Source organism: Camelus bactrianus, chromosome 9 (assembly GCF_048773025.1).
Source record: "Camelus bactrianus isolate YW-2024 breed Bactrian camel chromosome 9, ASM4877302v1, whole genome shotgun sequence".
Classification (NCBI taxonomy): domain Eukaryota; kingdom Metazoa; phylum Chordata; class Mammalia; order Artiodactyla; family Camelidae; genus Camelus; species Camelus bactrianus.
The window spans coordinates 54304218-54331705 of record NC_133547.1 but is presented as its reverse complement, the minus strand read 5'-3'; the positions used below and the strand labels follow the sequence as shown (position 1 = coordinate 54331705).

At 43.8% G+C, this 27488-nt stretch overlaps 1 protein-coding gene across 1 annotated transcript in view; it reads left to right on the top strand.

Moving 5' to 3' along the window:
* VAT1L (vesicle amine transport 1 like) overlaps nucleotides 1–12380 on the top strand; it is a 125701-nt gene extending 113321 nt beyond the window's left edge. Inside the window, exons 8-9 of the mRNA XM_010967441.3 lie at nucleotides 6010–6093; nucleotides 9815–12380. Of these exons, the coding sequence (XP_010965743.2) occupies nucleotides 6010–6093; nucleotides 9815–9913 (183 nt within the window). The 3' untranslated portion in view covers nucleotides 9914–12380. The remainder of the gene's footprint in view (nucleotides 1–6009; nucleotides 6094–9814) is intronic.
* Nucleotides 12381–27488: the final 15108 nt, after the last annotated feature.

The following is a 27488-nucleotide window of genomic DNA, read 5'->3' as shown; positions in this document are numbered from 1 at the left end:
ACCTCACACTTTGGAATAAGCATCCACAGAGTGTTCACTTCAATTCTACTCTATCATGCAAATTCAATACTGGGGACTATTGTTAAATAAAGTAAAACACACACTGGAGGCAATTCACTAGATTTTTTTTTTTCATCTTTTGCTTCAGTTCGAAATACAATTGGACAAGAATATATAGTTTGGCTTAAATGTGGACTGTAGATTTCTGCTGAACATTCTGGCTTTTGGTTCAGTGCTTAGTTCATTTGAACTCATCATGACCGTGATACATATTTAATCAACAAAGTCAGCGTCATCCAAGTACCCAGAGGAAAAGGACCAGTTACTTCATCCAGATTCTATTGCCTTGATTTTCTGCCTTCCCTCTTCCTCACTCTCCGATTGTTCTTTATTCTCCTAAGCCAGCGCTCCTACCCCTTGCCCCTAAAAAAATCCCCATTGGCCGTACTGTGGCCACGCAGATACTTCTCTTAAAATAGCAATTTACTGTTTCATTCCTTTAAAAGTATCAGCTATCCATGCAGGGCCAGAACTAGAATGGGTCAAGAGAGGTGACTTGGGTACAAAATTTATGGAGACGCTCACTCTCAGGGGCTGAACCACCACTGGAATGACCCTGAGATTGATCACCTCTTTAAATGCCCCACTCTCGTCCACACTGTACAGGATTGCAAAGACCCATAGGCAACTAATCTCAAAAGAAGTTGTGTCTACCTTCTCAGTGGGTCAATCCATGGTCCCTGACATTTTACTTTTTCCATCATTCTTCCACGTAGATCAAAATCTCGGGGCTCACTCACTCTAGACTCCTGCAGCTACTTAGTGCACAGAAGTTCCAGATTTCACATCTACCTGCAATGAGTGTGTTACTTTTCAACACTCACCTTGGATTTTAAGCAATCATCAATCCCTCCCAAAGATGGACATCGTTAATATGATTCATCTTCCAGAGACGACTTGGGTAGAGGAGCTTCTTTATTAGAGTATTACTCATTTCTTCTTTTTCAAAGCTTTTAATTTATCATCTAATAGGTACAGTGATCCGTGAAATAATTCGTCTTTATTTTTTTTTCCTATTCTAGGTGGCTAGGCTTATTACTATTCAGAGCACAAGCCAAATGCTTTGGTTATTAAGTGGTAGCATTTGTACCCTAATGAATTTGTGCCTTTCACACCATTCAAAAGGAAATTGAGTATGGTGAAATGTTAAATGAGACCCCCCTAAACAAAGGCTGAGCACTGTTAACCCTCATTACTCAAGTGTGAAGTAACTGACCACTCAGTTACAAGGTGACTGGAGAGTCTAGATTTGTCTGATCTGCTATCGGCAACTGCATCCTTGCAAACTCTTTGGAGTGTAGAAGCAATGGCTCCAACCAACCTTCCCAGCATCTTGCCCCACATTCACTCTCGTTCATTTTCCTCACGCCCACTAGCCTTTTTGCAGTATGCCCTTTCATATTCTGCTCCCTCTGCTTGGAATGGTCCTCTCTTCCCTCTTGTCTGAGCTACATCCTACTCATCCTTTAAATGCCAGCCCAGTGATCACTTCTTCAGAGAAGTGTTTCTGGATCTTCCCAGCCAGGTCAAGTCCCCTATTCATGTCCTCATAACACCATCAACACCATCTTAGAATTCTCAAATGGCAATCTTACATTTACTTGAGTCATTCCTTGATGATTCAAGTCTGAGTCTCCTGGAAAACCTGGGAGGATCTCATAGGTGTTGGCTCGCCATCGTCTTCCTGGTCTTCTAGAAACCCACCTCTCCGAGTTCCACTACAGACAAAAATAAGAAAAATAAGAATGACCACCACTACTGCTCCTCTGTGAACTCGTGCAGCTGGTGGCAACTATATTAGGCAATGCTAGGTCTGCTAGACTTGTCTCTCTTTTTTTTTTATAATTTAAGTATAGTTAATCTATAATATTATGTTAGTTTCAGGTGTACAGCAAAGTGATTCAGATATATACATATATATATTCTTTTTCAAACTCTTTTCCATTATAGAGTATTACAAGATATTAACTGTAGTTCCCTGTGCTATACAGTAGGTCCTTGTTGTTTATCTATTTTATATAGACTATTGCACATCTATTAATCCCAAACTCCTAATTTATCTCTCCCTCCTCTTTCCCCTTGGGTAACCATAAGCTTGTTTTCTATGTCTGTGAGTCTATTTCTGTTTTGTGAATAAGTTCATTTGTATTTTTTTTTAGATTCCTCATACAAGTGATATCATATAATATTTGTCTTTCTCTGTCTGATTTACTTCACTTCATATGATAATCTCTAGGTCCAGCCATGTTGCTGCAAATGGCATTATTTCATTCTTTTTTTTGGACTGAGTAGTATTCCATTGTATAAATATACCACATCTTCTTTATCCTGTCATCTTGATGGACATTAGGTTGCTTTCATGTCTTGGCTATTGTAAATAGTGCTTCTATGAGCATTGGGGTGCATGTATCTTTTCGAATTAGAGTTTTCTCCAGATATATGCCCAGGAGTGGGATTGCTGGATCATATGGTAATTCTATTTGTAGTTTCTTAAGGAACTTCCATACTGTTGTGGGTATGTAAAATTGGTGCAGCCGATACCGACTTTTCTCTTGAATGCGATGGGAAAAAGTTCCAAGCAGAAAAGTGCCTTAGAAAAATCTCTCTGGTAGCCACAAGGGAGACAACTAGTTTTCTGGAGGCTGTCACCCCCCTTCTGCTGGGTGCTGTCATCGACCCAGGCACCTGAGTTTATAAACTGGTAACTTGGGAGCAAATCTCTCTTTGCAGACTGGACCCTTTGATGATGTTATCGGAGGGGAGTTTGGGGGTACAGACAGCAGAGCCCCATTCTGGGTTTTTCCAGAGTCCTGAAAGGGGCAAACTGCTCTCGTGATTCCCACAGGGTTCCCACACTGTTCTGACTGCAACCTGTGACAGACCCATTCGATTTTTCATCTTTGGATTTCTCATCTGTTGAAACTGTGATGCCTATGCTCACCTGAGAGGTTTGAGGTGCAGATAAAATGAAGCAACACATGTAAAACACCTCATGCTGTGCCTCATAAAGAATTGATCACAATATGGTAGTCTCTTTCCTTCTAAGACTTGTCATAAAAGACTCTCACATCTCCAAGAGCAGCCCAAGAGGATATAAACTCAAACAGCATAACTGGGGATCAGACTCCTAACCCTTTCTCCACCCCTCACGTAAGGAACTTCAAGGAGTCAGCTCATTTCAGAAAGAAATGTCTAAAAAATATGCAGATCAGAGCCAGCCCTGCAGGGGATTATTTTCCAGCATCACAATAAGCTTTAACTGGTAAGAAAACAGCTTTTCTGTTACCCTGGGCTCTACCTTATTGGAGAAGCAGCTTAAAAACTGTTCCTAATCTCCAGGGAGTTACCAGGTGCTTAATAACTTGCCAGGGTTATAAACAACTGAATTCTGAGAAAGTGTTATGTGAGAACCAAAGGAAGCAGCACAGTCTGGGCAGAACTGGGAAAAAGCATCGGTTTTTCAAGACAACCCTGAGTTTGAACTACAATTCTGTTGCCAAGAGCCATGTAAGCTTTGGACAAATTGTTTATATCTTTGAGCCTCAAAGTCCTTATCTGTAAAATGGGTACAATATATATCTTGCAGGGTAAGAACGATATATTCAGGGTAAGAACACATTAGTTATCTATTGCTGCATAACAAATTATCCCTAAAACTTATTGGCTTGAAGTAACATTTATGATCTCAGTTTCTGGGCAGGGCTTAGCTGGGTGTTTTGGCTCAGGGTCTTTCCCAAAGTTTCAGTCAAGGTGTCATACAATGCTGTGGTCTCATTTCAAGGCTGGACTAGGGCAGAACCTGCCTCCAAGTGCTCTCGTTGGCTGTTGGCAGGATCCAGTGCCTCTTGGGCTTTTGAACTGAGGATGCTGGTTCCCTACTGGCTGTTGGCTGGAGTTCTCCCTCCATTCTTTGCCATGCGTCCTCTCCTTGGTCTGCTGATAACATGGCAACTTGTGTCATCAGATTAAGAAGGTAAGAAGAGTCAGAGCAAGAGCGAGACTGCAAGATAGAAGTCACACTTTTATATAATCTAATCCTGGCAGTGACAACCCGTCACTTTGGTTGTATCCAGTTGGTTAGAAGCAGGTCGCTGTGTTCAGCTCACATTCAAGGGGAGGGGACTACACGTGGGTGTGAGTATCAGGAGGTAGTTGGGAGCCGTTTTAGAAGCTGTCTGCCATGATATTTAAAGATTCTCAGTCAATAGAAGCTATTATTATGACCAAATACAAAAGCACTTGGAAAGTGACATTCAGCACAGAAACTGAAGAAATCTCCTGGATTATGCATCAGGGTCAGGAAATTTAACAATCATATGACACTATCACTCTATAAGGAGGTTCATTCTAACCAGTGCCAGATTGTCTGAAGACTGCGTTTAAAGATACATTTAATTTATATCAAATACTGGTTTGATAACATGTTACCAAATAACAATGTTTGGACCTTAGAGTGAAAAGGCATCCATTTCCCCTACATAATGTTTCTTCACATCTCTCAATGTTTTTCTAGTTATTTTAGGATGTCCATGTTTTTATGAGGATGTAAATAGGAATATGAAACTCCATTTTCTCATTTAACAATATAATAAAGGCATTTAATCCTGCTGTACATTCTTTATAATTAGCACTTTAACAACTACATAACATTTCCACTCAGTAGATAAATGTAAGAGCTGTGGTTTACCTAACCATTCCTTTCTTCAGTGACATACAAGATGCATCAATGTTTTGTCACTGAAAGCAACGCTGCGACTGAGTATCTTTTGTCAGATTAGTTTTTTGCCCCATAACTTGAATTATGTCTTTAGGATAAAGTCCCAGAAAAGCACTTTGAGTATGCACATTTTAATGGCTCTGTCAAGTTTTTATTCAAATGAGAAGATGGCTTTGTTTTTTATATAAGCAAACACTGATCCATCAGCCCCAGATTGAGTTCCTCAATGCACACCTTAGCTTATTTAAAAAAATTTTTTTTTAAATTTAAACCATGGCATCTAGCCTATAAGCAACACTTAGTGAATATTTTTGGACTGAATGAATGCGTAAACAAAAATATTTAAAACTCTGAGACTTTGGGGAAAATATTTCGACTAGATCTATTATTACTTTTTTTTTTAAGCAAGGGATGTTGTATTTCCAGGTAGATTTCACGAAGAGATGTGGAGGACTTACCCATGCCAAGCACTGGCATTCTGCTGCCCTTTCCTTATCTCATTTAATCCTCATAGCACCCCCTACAGTTCATTCTCCACACAGCAACAGAATGAAATGTTCAAAGCATAAATTAGATTACATTACACACTTGCTTTTTTTTATTTTAAAGTCCCAGGAGGCGTCTATGTACTGGTCTGACAGACTCCCATCATTCAAAAGGAAGCGGAAGGTCCTCTTCACTGGGGAGAATGCTATTTCTGGGGAAATCTCTACTTAGGTGGAAACAGAATTCCACCCAACAACCAGGAACCACGGGAATTTTCCTGAATGTAGTTCAGCTGGGGTAATGGGTCATTTCAGCCAAACCATGAATCAGAGTTATATAACATTTAGGTAAGCTGAGGACATGTGACCCTCGAAAAATAATTTTATTGTTCAAAACTTACGCTGGCTAATGTGTCCTGCCTCTCAGCAGCATGTAACTCCTGGAACGCCGCAGGACCCTCCTCTCCCAGATATTTTTTTAAAAGAAATGTTCATCTTTTATTTCTGCAGCTGTCACTCTCATTTTTTAGACCCAGGGAACCAAGTTGCTTGCATAAGATCAGAGTGTGAGTGACAACCAGAATTTATTTGCACCCGCTGTTGGAAAGCACCGCCAGCTTAGTTGCTAAACTTGAACCGCAGCGCCCCCTGGTGGGCAGCAGGTGGTTTGACTTTTCCAGGCCCTATTTTCACCTGGGCGACATCTCCCCTAACCGGTGCTACTGTTTTTCTCTCCCTGTCTCTCAGGTGAAGGAGGCCATGCAGCGGATTCACGACCGAGGAAACATCGGCAAGTTAATTCTGGACGTGGAAAAGACCCCGACTCCACTGGTGAGTGAAAAGCAGAGGGATCCGTTCATTTCAACACCAGAGGGTCCATCAGGTGGCACAGAGAGAAATACAGGCATGTCTCTGCTGGACCAGGGCTGCTAGAGGAGACCAGCGGTAATCAAACCACTGTGCAACGAGGGGTTAGTCACAAAGGGGATGAACACTAAGAAGGAAAGGAAAATGCTTCAGTGAGAAGGTTTCAAGAGCAATCCGGGGGCAGTCGGGAGAGAACAGAAACAATGACTATTAGACACGCTCTCTCGGCTGCCACGAGTGGGAGCGATTCCTGGTGAAATTTAATAAATCCATATTTAGGTACCTAACAGAATGATGCCAACTGCCTCTGAGATGCCTCCTGCTTTTGTCTTACCAGGATAACAGCCTTACATGCAGGGACCCACACCAGGAGTGAGGAATGTAGCACTCATATCCCAGACACTCTTGCAAAGGTCCCGTGAGGGGGCTCTGCAGTGTGGCGGTCAATACACAGACTGCATGAGTCCAGAGCCCACCTCCGAGCCCTTGTGTGTGACCTGGGCAATTCCTTTGCCACTCTGGCTTCAGTCCCCTGTCTATAAATTGGAGATGGATACATTCTCATAAATCACTTAGAATGACATGCACAAAACATTGTCTCCTACTTACTAAGTTCTAGGAAAGATTTAACCAAGAAAATACCTAGGAAGTGTTTTTTGGTTTGTTTTCTCACAAGTTTAGTCTTAGAGCTGAATCAGTGGTTGATAAAAAAGGAAGAACTATAATCTTGGCCTGTTTTAGGCCAACGTGTGTAATTTTTCAAAAGTGTCCCTTAGCTTTTGTAACCAGAATATGGTTTGGGTATTATGGCCACGTTACGCAATGAAGGACGATTTAATGAAAGGATGTTTTACAAAGTGTAAGTAAGGTAACAATATGGATACATTTCGTAATGCCTGCTAGGCTCCAGGACTGGGCCAGCAAATGTGTGAAGGCAGATGAGGGGTCGAGGTTAGGGAGGAGAAGGGGGCTGGGATCCTGGATCTTCTGTGCACCTGCATTCTGTTCTTGTGACCAAGTCTCTTTCAGCCCCATCAGTAGACAGGGTCTTGAGCCATCTTGTACAGCTTATTGCTTCCAAACAAAATAGTTGGTACTGGCTTCCTGCTTGTCCGCTACACATGAGGTCCTGCTGACCTGAGGGCTGGTAGGAAGTCCTTTTTGACCACACAGGGATTCTCAACAGAGCAGGAGCTGAAAAGCCCACCTTTCAGGGTGAGAGTCTAGACCCTGCCTTGGCATATGTCACTTTCCTTGTTCCTGGATCTCAGGAAGGCTTTGACCCCTGGTACTTAATGATGATGGAAAATGGCCCAAATCAGATCTGTGATATTTGGAGCATTTCTTGGTGGTAGGGACCCTATCCCATCTGGTTGGAAGACTAGGCTCAAAGGAGAGGGAGCAGGTAGTCAGATCATTTCTAGGGTGAGCAGCAAATGGGCAAGGGTCAAGGCACAAGGTCAAGGCTCTGCAGGAACATGTCATTCCCCACTGAGCAGATGTGGGCACAGGAGGCAGCGAGGGGCTCCCAGAGGCATTTTCTCCCATTGGAATGACCACTTTCAGAGCTCAGGCTGAGTCAAGGGCCCTGAACCTGCAAAACTGAACATGCCGCAGGGCACACACCCGCCTCTAGAAACTCTCTGGGCTGTGAGGCGTGGGGGCAGCATAAGGGGAAGGGGAAGGTAATTGCTGCTGACGGCTCTGGAAGTGGATTTGCCAGGAGGCACCCGAGCATCTCTTCAGCCTGGGGCTTTCTCTGGATGAGGCTGGGCCAGAGCAGAGCTGGGCTCTTCTTATAACATGCATGGAGTCAGAGCCGAGAAGAGGCTGCTTCCTCTCAACCCCACTGTATCAGAGGGCAGCCCTGCCCCGGTCCCGGCCATCTGACCAGTGCCTGGGAGAACGATGGTGACCTTCTCCGCAGGCTGCTGACCTCTGCTGCCCCACAGCTTCTTCGGTTACAGCACCTGAGTCTCCCTCTGCACTGCTGTGAAATAGAACAAACAGCAGTAGTGGTTACTGTTGCTACTATGTCGTAAGTGTTGAGAACAAGGAGGGATGGGCGTGACCCACCCTGCACATTGGTGAATGTGGAATACATGCTAATAAGGGAGAGCTCTTATGACTATGTATTCATGATTCTAAAAGTATGCATTGCATACTTACTGTGGTCAGGCACTGTGCTAGTTGCAGGGTTAAAACTGGAGGAAAACAGGAGACCAGGTCATCTCCCATGGGGTACCGTTCCCACAGGGGGGCAGGTGGACATCAGTCATCAAACCAGACAGATAAATGGGGCACTGCAGCTATGGATTCGTGCCACAAAGAAGGGCTCACAGTAGGGGATTGTTCCCACTAGGGAAGTCTGGGAGGGCTTCCCCGAGGAAGTGGGCTGAGTGCTAAAGGACAAGCAGGCATTCAGTAGGCAGGAAGATAAAGAGATGGTGCCTAAGGAAGAAGGCACAGTGTGTGCAGTGGCCAAGAGGGGAGGTCCAGCTCCAGGTCAGACACGTGGTTGGTGGTGGGTGGGTGGGTGGGGAGGATGGGAGGTGGGACTAAGGTTCAGGGGCTGATTCCTGTTGGTAAGAATAAGTTGTGAGAGCAGGAAGGGACCCAGGTTTGGGAGGTCTGGGGGTCAAGGTAAATTACCTAGATCAGGACCCAGGAACAGAAAAGAAATCTGAGGCACCGTTCATAGAGGGGGCTGTAAATGGTTAGGACCAGGATGTTTCAAGCATCTGTCAGATGCTTCAGATACATCATTTACCTGTTTCACTTGGTTCTCAAGACAACTTTACAAGGTGGGTTTATCCCCATTGTAACAGTGGAGGAAATGGAGCTGTGCCAGGTACTGGTGAGGACAGGTAGGTAGGTAGATGGATGGATAGTTGGATGGATGGACGGATGGATGAATAGATAGATAGATAGGACCAGAAAGAGTCCCACAATTTCACAGAAAGGATGTACCAGTGGGGAAATATAGACAGCAAAGGAGATACACATTTATTAACATTGTTCTATTGCTCTTCCGGATTGTAGCAAGTGACAGTATCATGATTTAAACCCTGGACGGTCTGTTCAGTGGATGCTGTCAGTACCCCCCATGCCCCTCAGCACTCACAATTCCCCTGCACACTGGCGGTATGCTACTCCTGGCCCCTGGCCCTCTCTGCCTGAGAGCCTCCTCTGGCCACAGGAGATGCTTGGGTTATGCACAGAACTGGCCAGAATGCCAGGGAGATAATCCACCTTCAGCCCTCCCTGGCTCCTTCCTGGCTCATGTGGGGCAACCGAGAGGCATGTCCCTCACTGCCCCCTAGTGGTCCCCCGGAGGACTGAGCCCAGTTGCCTGTGGCAGGAGCTATGTATTAACACATCCTGTACTGGCTTCCTTGCCGTTTCTGTCTCCTTTCCTTACTCCTGACCAGTGCTCCCTGGGGTCATCTCCCAAGTCCTGGAATCATCTCCCTAATTCTAAATACTTGCACTCAAATGCTATCTCAGAGTTTGCTTCTGGGGGTGCGCAACATAAGTCAGCTAGTACCACACTGCCTTCCTGGGGAAGCAGGCGACCCTAGGCTTAGTCCTCAGAGAAGTCCTACCCAAAGGGCTTCATCAGATGCTTGAAGAAGGTAGGAGACAGACTGCAGAGCCCTCTCAAGCATCCTCTGTTGAATTACAGATGGCCAATGACAGCACGGAGACCAGCGAGGCCGGAGAAGAGGAGGAGGACCATGAGGGTGACAGCGAGAACAAGGAAAGGATGCCCTTCATCCAGTAACCCAGGACCTCGGCAGGAGGACATGCAGGGTGGTTTGGAGGAAGAGGAGCTGGCTGAGAAAGCTCTCCTGTGCCCCAGTGAACAAATGTTGTAGTCCAGTGAGTGTTGTGTTTGTCTGCAGTCAGCTGAGCTAAAAAGCTGTTGATTACCGTTGTTTCTGAAATTAAGTGCCAATCCCATTCCATGCAGTATTATGTCCCTCCCTGATCTGTGTGTGACACTACCTGCTCCCCTGTTTCAAAACCGTCCATCTTTGGGTCCTTCTCGACAGTTCCAGAACAGCCTTGCAAATTAATATGAGCCCACAGGTCCAGTGCTTAAGAGGCCAGACCCGGGCAGAGACAAGTTTGGAAGGAGAGGTGTTATCACAGAGCACTGTCCAGATCCTCGAGTTCTTCAGGCCAATGACACTTTCTGCCACCAGCCACCCATGCTTTGGACAAGAGCACTTGCCAATTTGGCTGGCAGGAAGAGGGTAGGCCGGGAGATGTTTCCACGAGCCCTTAAGTTTAGGATCTCTCCAAGCAGTATTTCCTTTCTTCCCACTTAACAGGCAACCTCCCTACAGTCCTTCAGTTGCTTCATGGTCAAAAGGTTGAAGCATCCTCCTCTCAACCTCTGATTCTGAATCCCTTCACTGGTTCTTAGCCAAAAACATTGGGGAAAGAGATGTGGAATTTTCAAGGATAGAAGATGGGTCAACTACCCACATGTGAGGACCAGCCCCAGAGATTCCTCCTCTGAAACCATGTCTCATGAGCAAAGTCCCCCTTCTGCCATATATAGTCTATTTTCATTTTAAGAAAACTCACCCGGTGTGGGACTATTTCAGAAGTCATTACTCAAGACACGCCTATGTTTGCTTGCTTGCCATTGGCATGACCAATTTTGTTCTTTTCATTTCTTGGTACTGAATAGTCACCTTTACCTTGGCTCCCCCTTTGTAGACCATATTTGAGGGGGGAAAAATCAATGAGTATCTCTTTTTCTTGCCAAAGCAGGTTCCAACATGTAACAAACTCTCATGATACAGAAGGTCGATGTTTAGTGTCTGATGCCCAATGTGCAGTTCCTTTCCTCTGAAATATAAAATTATGGTGCAGACTCTTTGCAAGGCCCTGCTTTTTGGAAATCAGGGACCAGATTACTTGATTGTACACCCTTGATTAATTTTCCAGCTCCTCAACCCTTATAAGAATCCCACCCCCAACTCCCACCCTACTTGACGTGGCTTGAGGTGAACAGTTCCTCTGGAGGAAGAGAAAGAGGCCCAGTGTCTCCATGGAGGTTTCCCCCAGTCCTACTGGCCCAGAGGGTGGACTCCATCACTCATAAGGCAAGCTGGAGACACAAGGAGCACGCATGGTTAGCACCCTAACTCACTTGCGTTCTAGAAGACATCGGAGGGTTCCTACAGTTCCTGCATTGCCCGATCTCTCCACCAATGAGCCTCAGGGTACACCTCACTCTTCCCCCAAGTGATGGCAAGGAATGCATTTCAGTAGTGACCTCTTTTAGTCCCTAAGTCTGTTTATAACAATGTCACCTCATTAATCATGGTCTTTTTTTCCCTATCCTAAGCTTGTGATGATGACTTATTTATGCCAAATATTTATCTGAAGGAAGTGTCCTCATTGTGAATGTACCTGTAAGCTGTGAAGGTAAGGAAGCCACCTGATGAGCAAAGGGATGAGAGTATCTCAAAAGATGACACCAACATCCATGTGTCTTCCTACCCCGGGACTTGCCGATATTCCAGTTCAGGGCCATTTAGGAAGATAATGTGGAGGTTGTGGGCCCCCCAACACTTTTGCTAAACGCTGCATTATTGGTCATGTTTTGCCCATAACCAAGATGACAGTGAGGTCTTAAGAAGAACCACTACCCAAGCGACATTCCTGGTAAGCTGGACAGAAATGGCATTTTCTAGGGCTGAGGGAGCAAAGACCCACTGGCCATATCAGGGCCTTCCTCTTCCAGGGGGAGCCCTCCATTCAGAATCCAAGTGGCCTTTGTTATGTCCAGAGGAGGAGCATGGAAAAGCATTCTTCCCCAAATCCACTTTCCAGCTATAACTTTAAGACAGTAATCACAAATTATGCCAGTTAGGTAAAGGAAACCCTTTTGTTTCCTCAGGATACAGAATGAGAGGTGAAAACTAGAGTTTGACCAGTGAGATCAATTTATGCCATGAAGACTAGGAAAAAAAGTAAAATCTCAAAATTAACCATTTCGCACACTCTCGTTTGAAGCATCTCCTTTGCTGTCATGTGATTGTTTTTCCGAGGGAAGGGTAGAGATTGTCTCAGTTTGCCTTAAAGGAACTGTGAAGGCTTCTCTGTAATTTAAGCTGGATTGGAGTGAACTGAAACATTGTCTAATGTATTCGTGGCTTTAGAGCTTTTGTTATATTGTGCCTACAAAGCAAATTATGTTTACATAAAAAATATAAATAAAGTATTCAGCATAGCATAACCTTGCTTGGCATCAGTTACTCCACATAAATAGTTGTTGGAAAAGTGGCCCCACTATTAAAATGCAAGAAATGGGTGATTAGAAAGAGAAATGAAAAATGTGTCATAGAAGAATCTGCCAATGAGAAACTAAAGGCTACATAGAGAAAACGGGAGTCGAGAAGAGACAAGTCTTTAAGAAGACATATGGCTTCCCTCATGCAAGAAAGGGAAATCACTAAATGAAAGAACTGTTAAAGACATCATGTAACAATAATAATAACAATAATTAAAATGGCATTTATGATATACCTATGATATGCTATTAAATGGAATGTACAAACTCTCTTACCCTCCCAACAGCCCCGAGAAGTGGGGTTTATCATTACACCCATTTTATAGGTGACAGCATTGAAGACTGAGGTTTCACACTAAGATCACACAACTAGTAAGTGATGGAGCCAAGATCTGGAGCCAAGCTAAAATTCATGCTCTTAACCATCCCACCATGCTTCTTGGCTTAAATAAGTGTAAAATACAGTGCATTTTACATTACCATCCCTTGCTCACTAGAAATTGTTCAGGGATCCTCTTTCCTCTGATTTCAAGGATGTTTGTAAATTGGCTTTGTAGCAAATAATATGCATATGAAGAAGTTTTTTTTTTTTTTTAAATCTGGCAATCCATTCAAATGTTCAGTGAAGTACTGATTTTAAAACTCACATATCTCAGCCATTTTCATATTCACGATCCAATATCCTCAAGGTTATCAAAGAGATGCACAAAAGTGAATCTCCAAAGGTGAAGATTTCACGAAGGAGGAATTCACATTAGTGGGGAGATTACAACTGGCTGAAGACTCAGGTGGTGGTTAGCATTTTTTAGCACTATTTTTAAATTAAGGTAGATACTTTTTTTTAGGCATAGCACTATTGTGCACTCGACTGACTACAGTATAGTGTAAATATAACTTTTATATGCACTGGGAAAGCAAAAAATTCATGTGACTTGCTTTATTGTGATACTTGCTCTGTTGAGGTGGTCCGGAACCAAACCCACAATATCTCTGAGATCTGCCTGTAAGACACAGACCTTTCCTCAAGAAACTCACAGTCTAAAACTGTGCTATTGATAAAAATATAAATATGAGCCACATACAAAGTTACATCTTCTACTAATCACATAAAAAAGTAAAAAGAAATTTTATTTTAGTAATATTTCATTTAACCCCATATATATATATAGAATGTTATCATTTCAACATAGAGTCAACATAAAGATGATGAATGAGATATTTTACATTCTAGTCTCCATACCAAGACTTTGAAATAATATGTATTTGACACCTAGAGTCTATCTCAATTTGGACTAGACACATTTCAGATGCACAGGAGCACTGCTCACTAGTGCTTCCATCTTGGACAGGCAGGTCTAGAGGAAGGGCACAAATGGACACCAAGATACGCAGCATGGATACAAAGAGGCAATGTTAGGGGTGGACTGGGGTACAGAGTAGGGAGGAGCCAACTCTGGGATGGAAGACGATGTTGAGGAAAGCGTACATGGAGAAGCAACTTTCTTTAGGCACATTAGTGGGAAAGTGCAGGGTAGGTTCATGAAATGGTCCATTTAGCCATTGCATCAAGAGAGGAGATGAAAGATGAGTACTGGATTATAGAAATCCATGAATATCCCTTCAGAAGTTCTGAATTTTGTACTAGAAGCAGAGGGATTAATCACGTAATTGCTGGAGAATGTTCTCAAGTAAGAGAAGACCAGGGGAAATCTTCCCAAAATGAACATCACCATTTCACTTGGTCCAGGCTTGGGAGGCAGGACAGATGGCTTTCCTTCCTTCCTTAGCTCCTTCTCCCTACACCCTCATGCCTGCTTGAGATCAATTTCCAAATAAACTACCTGCACCCACATCCTCATCTGAGGGGCCACTTGGGGGGAACCCAAAAGAAGATAGCATTTTGCATGTATTAACCCGCCAGATGCTCATAACACCCCTATAAAGTAAGTGATACTATCCCCACTTTGCTGAGGATAAAATGAAGCTCAGAAAAGCTAAATAAAATGCCCCTACACTACACAGAGCAACTGAGCTTCCAGAATCTGGGCTAAACTCTCTCTAATGCCCACGTCACTGAAAAAATGCGTAATGCCACTTAAGAAGTTGGAAAGAATTATCCAAAATCTAAGCTAGTGTCAGTTAAAATGACTGCTGGGGCCAGCCCTTCTCAGTTTTTCAAAAGCCTGCCCCGAGAGTGAGCAGGGATGACTGCTGTCTTCCTGAGCCTGGCACCTTCTACCCAAGGCCAGCAGGAATGGGCCCAGTGGCCCTGATGCGTCAAAGGGCTGTGCTGTGAAACAAGTGAGAGACCAACACACACCATCTCAGTGCAGCCGATCTCTTCATACTTTGCAAAAAAAGCATAAATGCCTATTTACTGAGCCCAGGCCCACACTCAGTCGACTGCTGATGTTAAGAGTGGGTTTGTTTATTATCTTTGGGGGCAGAAGTCTAGATACCCCGATGATACTTTGAGGTTAACCAACTAGCAGGGCAGGAAGTCAGTGCACCATCAAATCGAGTATTTAATTATTAATTAGATGGATTAAGAGTATATCAAAATCTCCCATTTTCACTAGGGATTTTTCTTTCTATCTATCTACTATCTATCTATCTATCTATCTATCTATCTATCTATCTATCTATCTATGCTACCTACCTATCTGTGCTAAGGTAAGTGTTATTAAAGTGACTCAGTTCAATTCTACAGATATTTACCAGGCTTTGCCTATTTGTATGGCCCTGTTGTACATGTTGTGAAGGATTCAGAGATAAACACAGCCTGGCCACTGCTGGCAAAGTGAGACAGGGACACCAGTGACCAGGACAAGGCTAGCAGCCTAAACAGGAGAGAGGCAATGTGCTCTAGGATGCAAAACTGGGAGAGAGGTGAGACTGGGGGAAGGGATAAGACAGCCTCTATGGAATGCACTGAAGGGACACGCTAGGTCTGGCCTGCCGAGAATTGACTGCACCCTACTTAACAGCATGGTGGTCAAAAGCGGGGATTCTCAAGTCAGATGTCCTGAGTTTGAATCCTGACTCTTACAGTCATCAGCCGCCTGACCTCGAATAAAGCGTTTGCATCAATATCATGTCGTCTGGTTTTGATCATTGCGTTGTGTCTACGCAAGAGAATGTCCTGGTTCTTAGGAAACACACATTTAAAGCCCTAGGTATAAAGAGGAATGATGCCTCCAAAATTCTCTTGAACGATCAAAAGAAAAGTACTCAGAGAGAGAGAAAGAAAAGTATAACATACAGGGACCAAAGTGTAACAAGTAGGTAAATCTGGGTAATGGGTATAAAGGAATTGCTTACACTATTTTTGCAACTTTTCTCTAAGTTGGAAATTATATCAAAACAAAAAGGTACCAAAAGAACAATACAAAATTAATATAATGGAACATTATTAGTAGAGTCCAGTTAAAAACTTTTGTCTATGAATGTCTCCGAGCTTGAGGCCAGCTTCTTGTTAACAAAAAAGAGATTAGTGAGTGTTAGAAAGATTTTACAAGACGTATCAACATGAAATTAAAACTGTCTCCTGGACACCACCATCAAGATTTAAAGGGAGTTGGAAAGCTTTCTCACTGTGTCACTCAACCTTCTTTAATGCACGTGCCCCAGTGCTATGAATATGAAACTTTAGGGAAGCCTGCTCTCAGCAAACAAGGTTTGGAGAAGCTTTGATCTGTTGGGCAGCTGGAAGCCAGGGAGAGGCGGGGTGGGAGGTGGGAGGCCAGGGCAGTCTGATTTTCCTGCAAGCACTTGGCTGAGAAGACACACCAGTGCCTGTTACTTAACACCTCGGTTTCGCCTATGAGAAATCCGCTTTGCTCACAAGGGTTTTGAAACTGATCTTGCTTCTGGGTGGTGACAATATTTTCTACAGCCAGCTGTTTCTATTTAAATACTGGCTAAAGCCAACTTCAACAATGAATCATCAACAGAAGTTTTGCTTCCTCCAAATCCAGGAAACTCAGATGGAAAGAGAAACCATCTGGCAGCCACTCCTACAGCCCATTTGTAGCTGTCAAGCACCTGCAGTCCCCAAATTGAGGTAGAACCCCCTAAATGGCCACCCAAGATGGCCCCAGTACCCTGAAAGTGCTAAATTCTAGTGGGACCAAAGGGTGTTGGAAAGGAAACCACAGCAGTCCCCATCGAGTGTTTAACTGTGGAGCTGGGAAGGGTTTTAGGGGTTCCCACCATCAACCCCAATAATACTTATTTATCATTTTCCACAGGGCAGATGCCACTAAGCACTCTGCATGGATTATTTCATTTAATCCTCTCACTGTTCACTCTCATTTTACAGATGAAGAAACTGAGGCTAAAAGAAGTTAAGTGACTCACCCTGGTTCCATGACCAGCTATGTGTTACCAGGATTCAGACCTAAGTCAAGTTGCCTTCCAGAGTGCTTTGCTCAACCACCATCAACTAATAAGCCAATGGAATGCTACTCAGCCACAAAAAATTATAAAATAATGCCATTTGGAGCAACATGAATGGACATGGAGATTATCATTCTAAGAGAAGTAAGCCAAAAAGAGAAAGAAAAATACCATATGATATCACTTATACGTGGAATCTTAAAAAAAAAAATACAAACTTATTTACAAAACAGAAACAGACTCACAGGCATAGAAAACAAACTTATGTTACCAGGGGAGAAAGGGAGTGGGAAGGGATAAATTGGGAGTCTGAGATTTACAGATACTAACTACTATATATAAAATAGATAAACAAGTTTATACTGTAGAGCACAGGGAACTATATTCACTATCTTTAATAACCTACAATGAAAAAGAATATGAAAAGGAATGCATGTATGTACATGTATGCCTGAAGCATTATGCTGTACACCAGAAATTGACACAACATTGTAAACTGACTATGCTTCAAGAAAAAAAGAAAATAAATAAAACCAAAATGAATTACAGATGTAAATATTGAAAAAAAAAAAAAAAAAGAGAGTCCTCACTCTCAAGATGTTTACTTTCGGACAGTCCAGGTAAACTACCAGTTGGCACAGAAACATCCTATAGAGCTGTGAGCTTAATGCTGGTCTCCAAGTACCATTAGCGATATTTACCTCTGTCTATAACTATTCTCAGAAGAACTGTCACATGTGAACCATTCAACATAGGCAGGCCTATAATGGACAGGAACTATGTTCATGTCAAAGATGAGGAAGTTGGGACTCAAAAAGGTGAAGTGTCTGCCTGAGGTCAGAGAGTTTCTAAACAGTGCAGCCAAGATAAAAGACAATTAATCTCAAAAAAAAACCTCACCCCAAATCATACCCCGTTCCATGGTTAGCGGCCCAGGGAAAGAGCCCAGAGACAGGATCCTGGACTTCTACAACCTACATACTTGTCCCATCTACAACATGGAGTTGTGTCAGTCAGAATTCTTTCTGCTGCCAAGAACTCAAGTTAGCTTAAGAGCAAAAAACCAAACAAAACAGAACTGGTGGATAGGGAACATTTCGTTGCCTCACATAATTAACAAACTCCAAGCTTAGAAGGATGAAAGCTCCGAGAAGGCAGAAAGTCTTTTTTTCCTCTTTGCACTTTGGTGTTCCCCTGTGTGATGCACTGTGCCTGGTATGCAAAGTAGGAACTTGCAGCAGACACACTCATTAGTGATCCCCAATGAGTCAAACCCTTGTATCACTCCTTCCCCTTGAGCGGCACCTGTTTCTAACCAATGGAATGTGACGAATCTGATGGCATCACTCCCAAGATTAGGTTGTATGGTATAAGACGCCTTCTTAGCAAACTACAGCAAGAGATTTCCCCCTCGCTGGCTTAGGAGAAGTAAGGTACCATGCTGAGCGGGGGTCTGTGAGTGGGCCACCTGGCTAGGAGCTTTGCGTGGCCTCTGGAAGCTGAGAATGGCCTCTGGCTCACAGTCAGCACTAAAATGGGGCCTTGGTCCTACAGCTCCAAGGAAGTGAATTCTGCTGACAATCTGAATGAGCTTGGAAGAAGGTTCAGCACATAGCCTAGCTGATACCTTGATTTCAGCCTTGTGAGACCCTGAGCAGAGGGCTAACTAAGCCCAGCCTCCTGACCCACAGAAACTGAGGTAATAAACTTAATGTTTGTAATAAATAAGCCTAGCCTCTAAGTTTAGGGTAATTTGTCCCACAGCTGTAGGAAACTAAAACAGTCTTCAGTAAATATTTACTGAAAACTGGAGAGATGAGAGAGAGGAGGAGAAAGGAAAGGAAATGAGAGACAAAAACAATAATTAGGCAGGTCAGCCTGGAAGATATTTGACTTTAGCACAACTGAATACAGAACCTCAAAGGATGGCGGTAAGACTGCTTCACTCTTGTGGGGTGCAGTCCGGGCGGGGGGAGGGGGAATAGCACAGAAATCTTTGTCTGCCACTGACTATCCCTTTAGTAATCTCAACAGGGAGAAATCAAGCCTTGCCAATAATTTTGGTGGTTAAGCCGCAGCGAAGACTCTAGCCTGGCCTAGAGATAAGATTTTCTGGTTGGTGGTACCTGGTTAACTTGTCTAATTCTGGAATACGAGAATGGGAGCATTCATCTCCACTCAAACCAAAAAGAATTTGTTTCTTGCCACAGAGGTTTTGTAACTAAGAGAATAAAAGCATGCCAGGCAGGAAAAAAAATCTGTGTATGTCCATCATGGGGGATAACAAATTGTATCTCACAGGTAATTGTGAGCATTAACTGAGAATACATGTAACAGTTCTCAAAAGAGTAGGCATCAGGAAGCAGTAGAATTTAAGTTCTCTGCAGACAGAGCTTTTGTCTGTGTGGTTTACTGTTTATATTTTTGCCCCTAGAATACCTCCTGACACACAGCAGGCCCAACCTGTACGTAACAGATGGATAAATCTGAAAGAGGTGTGCAGACAGGTGCCATATTCCAGTCAGGACTAATCAGTGGTCTTTCCCATCCACGGTCCAGCAAACCAGGTCCGACACGTGTCACCTCCCCACCCCTCTCCATCTATTCTTGACTTGACAAGCCTTGGGGCATTGTTGGCATTATAATTTCCGAGGACGCAGTGAGGAGCATGAATCCCACGTTATGAAGATGAGCCTCAATTATATCACTAAACTCAGGCCCCTTTTCCGGGAGAGTCTGGTTAATATTTAATCAAGCCCTGTCAGACAGTTAAATAAAGTAAAGGAGAAAGCCAATTCCCCTGTCATGGGACTTCTCCTTCGTAGCAGAACATTCCATTTGCTAAATGTCCAACATCTTGCTTCATTAAACAGTTATGCCCAACAAGTCAATTGAACGTCCCTGGGACAGATTTATAAGTAAAAGTCAGTGCAAAACTGGAAAAAAATCTGACTTCTCACAGTGATTTCTATGGATCATAAATAGCAGAAACGAGCAAGAAGGCAGAGTCAGGGAAGAGAATGAACCTTTTGGGGTCACATGTGCCAGACCCTGCAACCTTGGGCACGAATCATGAGATGTGGGGTCTAACAAGAGATATGTGCATTATTAAGTAACGAACTACCCAAATGACAGTGATTTGTGTTCAGAGAGAAAGAACCCCATGCAATTGTGGAAGTTGGTTACACCGTCTCTGTAAGTAAGGCTGTCGTCTCCAAGTTCAAGGCTGGAGCTTGAGGTCCCCAGGGCTGGCCGTAGGGAAGAGAAGATGGAGGTAAAACGGGAGTTAAGGAGGATAAGGTAGACCCCAGGATGACGACCCAGAACCCCTATCAATATCTCACTGCCACCTACTTTGGCAATGGGGGTGTCTTGCAGGGAAAGCCGGTGCCCTATCACATCCCAAAACACTCAGGGAGGGAATTCAGGGAAACACAGCTGAGCCGGGCTAAGCTGACATCTTCCAAAGCCACTGCGGTGGTCACCCCTTTAAGGAAGAGTGACTAGGACTGAGCACAAAGGAGCATTTGGGCTGCTGGGAATGTCCCGTTAGTTTTGTCTGTGTACTAGCAGCACAGCCACATTTAAATTTTATGAAGAATCAGAAAGCTGTATGCTCACAATTTGGGCAGGTTTCTGTATGTGTATTACACATCAATAAAATGTTTACATTTCAAATATTGATATATATTTTATGCAGAAGACTTAGGAAACAAGAGGGGAAAAAAAATCGCAACACCCACAAGTAACCACGATTGCTATTTTGACCTGTTCCTAATCCATACAGATAATGTACACACATCCCTCTACCTGTTTCTCCCCGCCCCTTAAGCTCCGTTTTATAACTTCTTTTTCCCCTTTGGAATCATACTATGGGAATTTTCCATGTCAGTCAATATTCTCTTACAGCAGAACTTTAATGATGGCTTAGAATTCTAACAGATTAATCCCCTTTGAGTAATCCTCTTTCAATTTTTGGTTATTAGAAATGATTCTTTTGCTTACTCTTAAACTACTGTCAGGAGACCCAAGTCAGAGACTCTGCTCCTCTTTTCCCAATAAGGGGTACTCAAAGCAAGCACTGGGTTTTCCAACAACAATCCCAGCTATCTGGTATATATTTTGGAGGATGGCCTAGTCACCTTGGGGAGAAATAACTTAGAGGAGGAAGCAGGTGTGGTGAATGTGGGTCTTTCAAAGACATCGGCCTGTCTCCCGGACTTGCTGTCCCAGCCAGGCTCTGGGAAGATTTCCTGTCTGGTTTCCACTGGAAGGAACTGTTCCGCAAGAAACAGCATCCAATGCAAATTGGATGGCCCTTCTGTTCATCAGGGAAAAGCAGAAGCTAAAAAAGACTCCTGAGATGAAAACTAGACACTCATAAAACACAGACTCGTCTGCTGTTTACCAGACGTTCAGAACGGATGTGCTAGTGGTTTCATGAAAGGAAAGAAAAGCTGGTTCATATTCTAAGTCCCTGAAGACTTTGGCCACTGAGAAAAAGATCAGTATTTTCTAGACACCAACAGGACTCTCCATCAAGCCTGCCGTCTTGCTCTCTAACCTGAAGGACCTCTTCAGACCTCTAAAAAATACATAAAATGGAAATCTGCCTCTTAACATATTTTCTCCTAGCGGGAAAATGGGCACATCCCTTTAAAGTAGGATTATGCTCGATGATGGCATTGGGCTTTATTGGATGATATTGTGGCACAGAAATACTGGAATCCTGCCTTGGCCCACCCAGCCCTACTCCCTGTGCATGAGGGACAATGGTGAATGGACAAGAACCAACCTGGTTAGGATAGTGTTTTTGTCTCAGATTCCACTACAGAGGACTCCACAGTGTTCTTGGCTGAAACACAGAAACTTGCACCAAACTTAGGAGCCTTTTTATCTTCCTTAGCCCAGACTCAGATCTCAGGACTTTACCACCATCCATCTAGCTGCAAATTACAGAGGAGCAAAGAGATGAGAAGGGATGCTCACGGGAAGAGGCAAAAAGAAAGAGCTGGCTATTTCCATGTGGAACCTTTTTAAGAATCAGTGACCCTATGTTCTGATCCACTTGGCCCAATCTGTGTTCTAAAACGGACCCAGTCCAACCACTATTCCTTCCTCCTGGGAAGGAGACAAGCTGAGACCTTCTCCTCTTTCCCATTGAAGATAATTAGCAACATGTATCAAGAACCTTAAAATATTCATCCCCTTTGGTCCAGTAATAATAATTATTACTTATTATTGCTCACTATGGGCTAAACATCGTTCTAAGCAAGTGCTTTACAAGTATTATCTTATTTAAGCCTCACAATAACCCTGTATGTTCAGTACTACTGTTGTCTCTTATTTTAAAGATGGGGAAACCAAAGGGTGGAAAGGTTCTTGAGCTGGTGGCAGAGCCTAGATGTGATCCCAGGCAATCAGACTCCAGTCTGTGCTGTTAAACATTAGACTCTGCTGCCTTTCAGGAAATCCACTTATGCAACTGTGTGTCCTAAGACAATAACTGAGTTTAGGGGGGAAAAAAGATTTACACACAAGGATGTTCATCTTATCATAAAGGAAAAATTGGAAACTAAAACAATTGGAGAAGGTTTAGGAAAGCAAAGTACAGGAAATCTTGTGTATCCATTAAAACAACGTGTAATAACTTGGCTTGTCAGCAGGCTAACAGGTGCAAACCTGCAGCTATTGCAGACCTACCTGAGGCTTCTACAGGATACAGAGAGCAGGATTTCTCCAAGCCACCAGCCAGCCTCCTACTGCCCCTATAATATTAGGTGAGAACCAGGGGGCCAGGTTCCCAGCAGACGCTCTGAGACAACTCACTAAGTGGACAATTAGCCTCACAGACAAAAACTTCAACTCAGGGTTGGAACCACCCAATATCCCCGTCTATTTAATAAGCATTGCTAGCACTTGCCATTAGACAGGCACTGTTCTAAGCATTTTCTGCGTCTTCACTAATTCAGTCTCTCCCTAAGAGGTAGGTTCTCTGGTTACATCTTCTCATGCAGCAATGACACAAAGCTGAAAAGTCAATGTCAGGATTCATATCAAGGTCATCTGGTTCCAGTCTTTGGCCTTAACCACCTAACCCCTCCCTCCAGCACAGAGCCTGTGATGGGAGCCACCTCTGCTCACCAGCCTGTGGGTGTGGATGTAGATGTGGATGTGTGTGGCCCTGTGGCCAGCACATTCCTGCATCGAGAGTGAGGATGTACAAGATTGTGGGGCTGGAGCTGGGTGGCCCAGGGGCTAGGGGAGTAGCAGGGACTAGAACAGGAGACTGTGGAGGGAAGGACAGATCCCCCACCCTCTTGCACATAAATGCCTCTTACCCATCTGCCCCCAACATCCATCCCAGCAGAGAACAATGTGTACAGGGTATATGGGAAATCTCTGTACCTTTTGCTCAGTTTTGCTGTGAACCTAAAACTACACTTAAAAAAAAAAAAAAGCCTATTAAAAATTAACCCTTTTTAAAAATTTATTTTTTAATTTTTAATTTTATTTTAAAAAAATTTTAGAGGGGAAATAATTAGGTTTATTTATTTATTTGCTTAATGGAGGTACTGGGGATTGAACCCAGGACCTCATGCATGCTAAGCATGTGTTCTACCACTGAGCTATACCCTCACCTGCTAAAAAATTAACTTTTAAAATCTCTACTTACTGCAAACTGGCTTCCATGTCTAATGCATTACAGAAATTGCTTAAAGCCATTTTCTAACTCTCAGGCTCAATGCTTATTTCAGCCTTTTTCCTATTTTACTTCTTTTGACATATTTGCCAGTTCAGTCTTCTCTTTCTTCCCTAAGAATCTCTGTCTTAGGTGCAAAAAAAAAAAAAAAAAAGAAGTTTGTTGACCCAGTAAAGGGAAATTCAGTCTTTCTCTGGCTTTTCTGACCACTAAAGCTGTTTCCTGTCTCTACCCACCCCTTAAATACCCAGGACCTCCCCTTCATGGATTTGTCTCTGATCCCTGTCTTCTCACCATCTGAAGTATCCAGGCTTCATCCTCATCATCAGTTTCCCACTATTAATATGTCATTGATTCTCTATTAACAAATGATTGATTTGCTGATGGAACTCTCTTACCCAACTAATTCAAGTATCCAACCATAATTTCCAGTCGTCAACTAGGCAAACACAGCTGAGTGTCCCATGAGAACCAACTTGTCCAACGTCAGACTTGCTTCAACCCCTCCATCCTCCCCATTCGCTGCTTCTCTTCCTCTTTCTCATTATTAATCAGAGTCAAGAGAAATATCAGGAATGCATCTCACATCTAATTCATGTAACTGTTTGTTTCCTTTTTCCAGTCTTTCTGAGAAACAGATACTGTGGACATTTCCTTGGTCTACCCATTAACGGCATTTTCCTCATTTCCCCATTTAGGGACACAGCCCCAGGAAGCACTTGCTAGAAAGGTGACCAAAAGGCCATCCTTTTGATGCCATCTGGACCAAAAGGAAAAACTTGGCTGTTTACTTGAGCCCACTCAAGGGGAACACAAGATGACTGGAGATCTGCCACTAAATTTCCACCAGGGAGATGGTCATGGACTTAAAGTTGGGACATGAGTTAATACCCAGAAAGGCAGACCTTCTCAACGGTTCACTCTGCGACCTGCAGTGATCCTGCTGGGGGCACAGGCAGAGTCACAAGCATCTGAATTCTGAGGAAGAACAAGGACCTCACTGTTGTCACCAGAAGGTTGAAAACTCTTTCCACCAGGTCCAAACTTGGGAGGCCCACAGAGAGTAATTTTCCGCTGTGGACTGACCTTGTTCTCAGTGGATGGGAGGTGAATACTGACTTATTTGTATTCTCGAACTCTCCTGGCAGCAGGGCCAGGCACAACTCACAATAAATTTGAAACATCGGTACACCTAGGAAAAACAGCCCAACAGAATGTTTGCCTTCCTTGAAAAATGCAGTTCTCTGGAGTGAGTGCTGGGAGGATGGGGCAGCAGGGGTAACCAGAGGGGGGCAGGTCGGGTGGCTGGATAGGAGTGACCTCAGGGTGAAGTCCTTAAGGGCTGGGACCGTATTATAATGACGATGGCAATAATGACGAATAGTTTATTCATAGTAAGTCCACAGAGGAAGTATCTTTTCTGTATCAACCACTCTATTGATTTTTTTAGGGCATCTTTTTAATCTTCCCAATGTTGTTGGCAAATAGTTACTATGATCCTCAATTTATAGGAAGGTGAGGGTCAGAGAGGTTCATGAGCTTACACAAACACCAGAGCTGGCAATTGAGAGAGCCCTGGTTCAGCCCCAGGTCTGTACAATACCGTCTGTGCACTTTCCACTACTGCATGTCGCCGTGGGAAGCAAGGACATAAGTGAGGTGTCTGAGTGTTCAGTGGCCAAGGATGCAGTGGCCTCAGCCACTGTCCAAGAGGCCCCACCAGAAGGCAGGGTGGGATGGAGCCAGAAGAACACTTGGTCCTAGAAGAGGGAAGGGAGCTAGTTCAGGATGAGATCACACACCAGACACTGGCTCAGAGGAGTCATTACTGCAGGCCTGGAGCAGAGCAGAGGCACTCAGGCAGAGGCCACAGCCGTACTTGGAACGATGGAGGAATCATAGAAACAGGGCAAGTCGGACACAGCAACGTTGAGGGTGGGGAGGCTTCATGAATTAAACTGGAGCTGGAATCGTTCCTGACAGACTGCCAAGAAAGAAAGCTAGTCACAACAGGATGGGAAAAGACATGGAGGAGAAGGAGGGATGGACAGCAGAACTTTCTAGCAGCAGAAATGGCTACTTTGCTGGGTAGTGAACGCTCCATCATGAGAAGTGTGTAAAGCAGATTTGATAGGGAAATGGCATCGGAGATGTAAGGATCACGTTCAAATGGAAGACAGAATGTCTCTCCTAAGCTTGAGATTCCACAGAAATGTTCACACTGGCCTCCTAGGTAAGCCCACGAAGCCCCACATCCCCCTTCGGTACCAGGCGGGCCTCATCCCTAAGCTGAGCTCTGAGTGGGGGATCGAAGTTCAACCAACACTTAGGAGTCGAAGATTCTAAGAAAAATCACTCACTCTCTTAAGGCTAAATCTCATCTTCTGTCAAACAGGATAACAAAGCCTTCCTTACTAGACTTAGATGAAAAACCTCAGCACAGTAGTTTGAATAAGATTAATTGAATCTAAGTCAGCTAAACTCTTCACTCCAGATCTTCTTGATTTGAGCTGCTCCATAGAATACACATTTATAAATGTCTACTAAGCATTAACCATTTCTTAGGCATCAAAATTGTGCTATCCAATATGGCAGCCGCTAGCCACAAGGGGCTATTGAACACTTCCATCAGACAGAGCTGGTCTAGGAAGTCAGAAGAGAATAGGACAAGATCCCTGCCCAAGATAATAAATGCGAGGGAGACAAACACAAGTATGAAGTGTGTAGAAATTCTACGGCAGAAGTACGTTCAGTGTGGGTACAAATGGGACCCAGTCTGTGGGGCTGGGTTCAGGGCAGGGATGAGGCTGAGGACCGTGTGTGGGTAGGATGCCTCATGCATCTGCATCATGGTAGTGAGGAAAGCCTTTTGATCAATCACCTATTGTGACAAGATACGGTTTGCATGTTTTACACACATGCTGGTTTTCTTAATCATCCCGCAAGACAGATGAAGAAACCAAGGTTCTGAGAGTGGGCAAGTCTGACCACTGTCACACTGATAAGTGACAGATCTGAAGTTTTAACTCCAAAACTATCAGAGTCCTTCTTCTTTCCCTCTATTCAATGCTGCCTCATCTTAGAAGAAACTCTGCCATCCCCCAAACATGTCCCCAGCCTTCTCTTCAAATTCCCAGACACTTCCACCATTCACAGCTACAGGTAACAGCCCTAAGTAGAGAGACAGTAACTTGCACATGTATCATAAGCAGTCTTCCCTTGAAACATTTCAACCTCTCATGTGATGTCTCCAAGGTCAGTCCCATCGCTTCCCCTGAATGCGGCCGCAGAACCTCTGAGAACAGCCTTCAAATGTGTTCAGCCCTGAGTATTAACAGACAAGCAGCAACGAGGCCAGGTGGACGTGTTTGTTTGACTCTGACATTCTGGAAAACAGCCGGGAGCAACATGAAAATAGCAATGTGTGGAATCAACACAGCAGTTAACCCAGGTGGTCATGGGATGTGTTGTAAACAGCAATTTATTAAAGAAAATAAAATCCTGGGGACAGTTTTAAAATCCTCACCAAACACTTTTTGAAGAAAAGCGATATTTTTATAGCTCCCCTTCCCTGGCTATAAATGTGGGCTTCTTCTTAAATAGACTTGTCAGAAGCCCAGGGTCAGCCCAGGAGACAAGCTGGTGACATCATCCTTGCTCCACAAAAAAAGGAATTGTTTAGCTTCCAAGAAAACCCAGAGAGGCGTGCCTTCCCCAAGGGTGAGGTGGGGAAAGTGTTAACTGTCTCTGTCCCCACCCCTCCCTGTTATCTTTGACATATGTGTAGTTCTTGCTGTTGTTTCTTCTTTGTTTGTATTTAGATCACTGCTATTTCCTTTCCTGCCTTTCCTGTTGAGGTTTTGGGGTTGGTGGGGGTCACCCAAAGGGGTAGGCTGATGTTAATCAGCATTTGGGACAGGAACAAAAATCCTTACCTCGAGACTA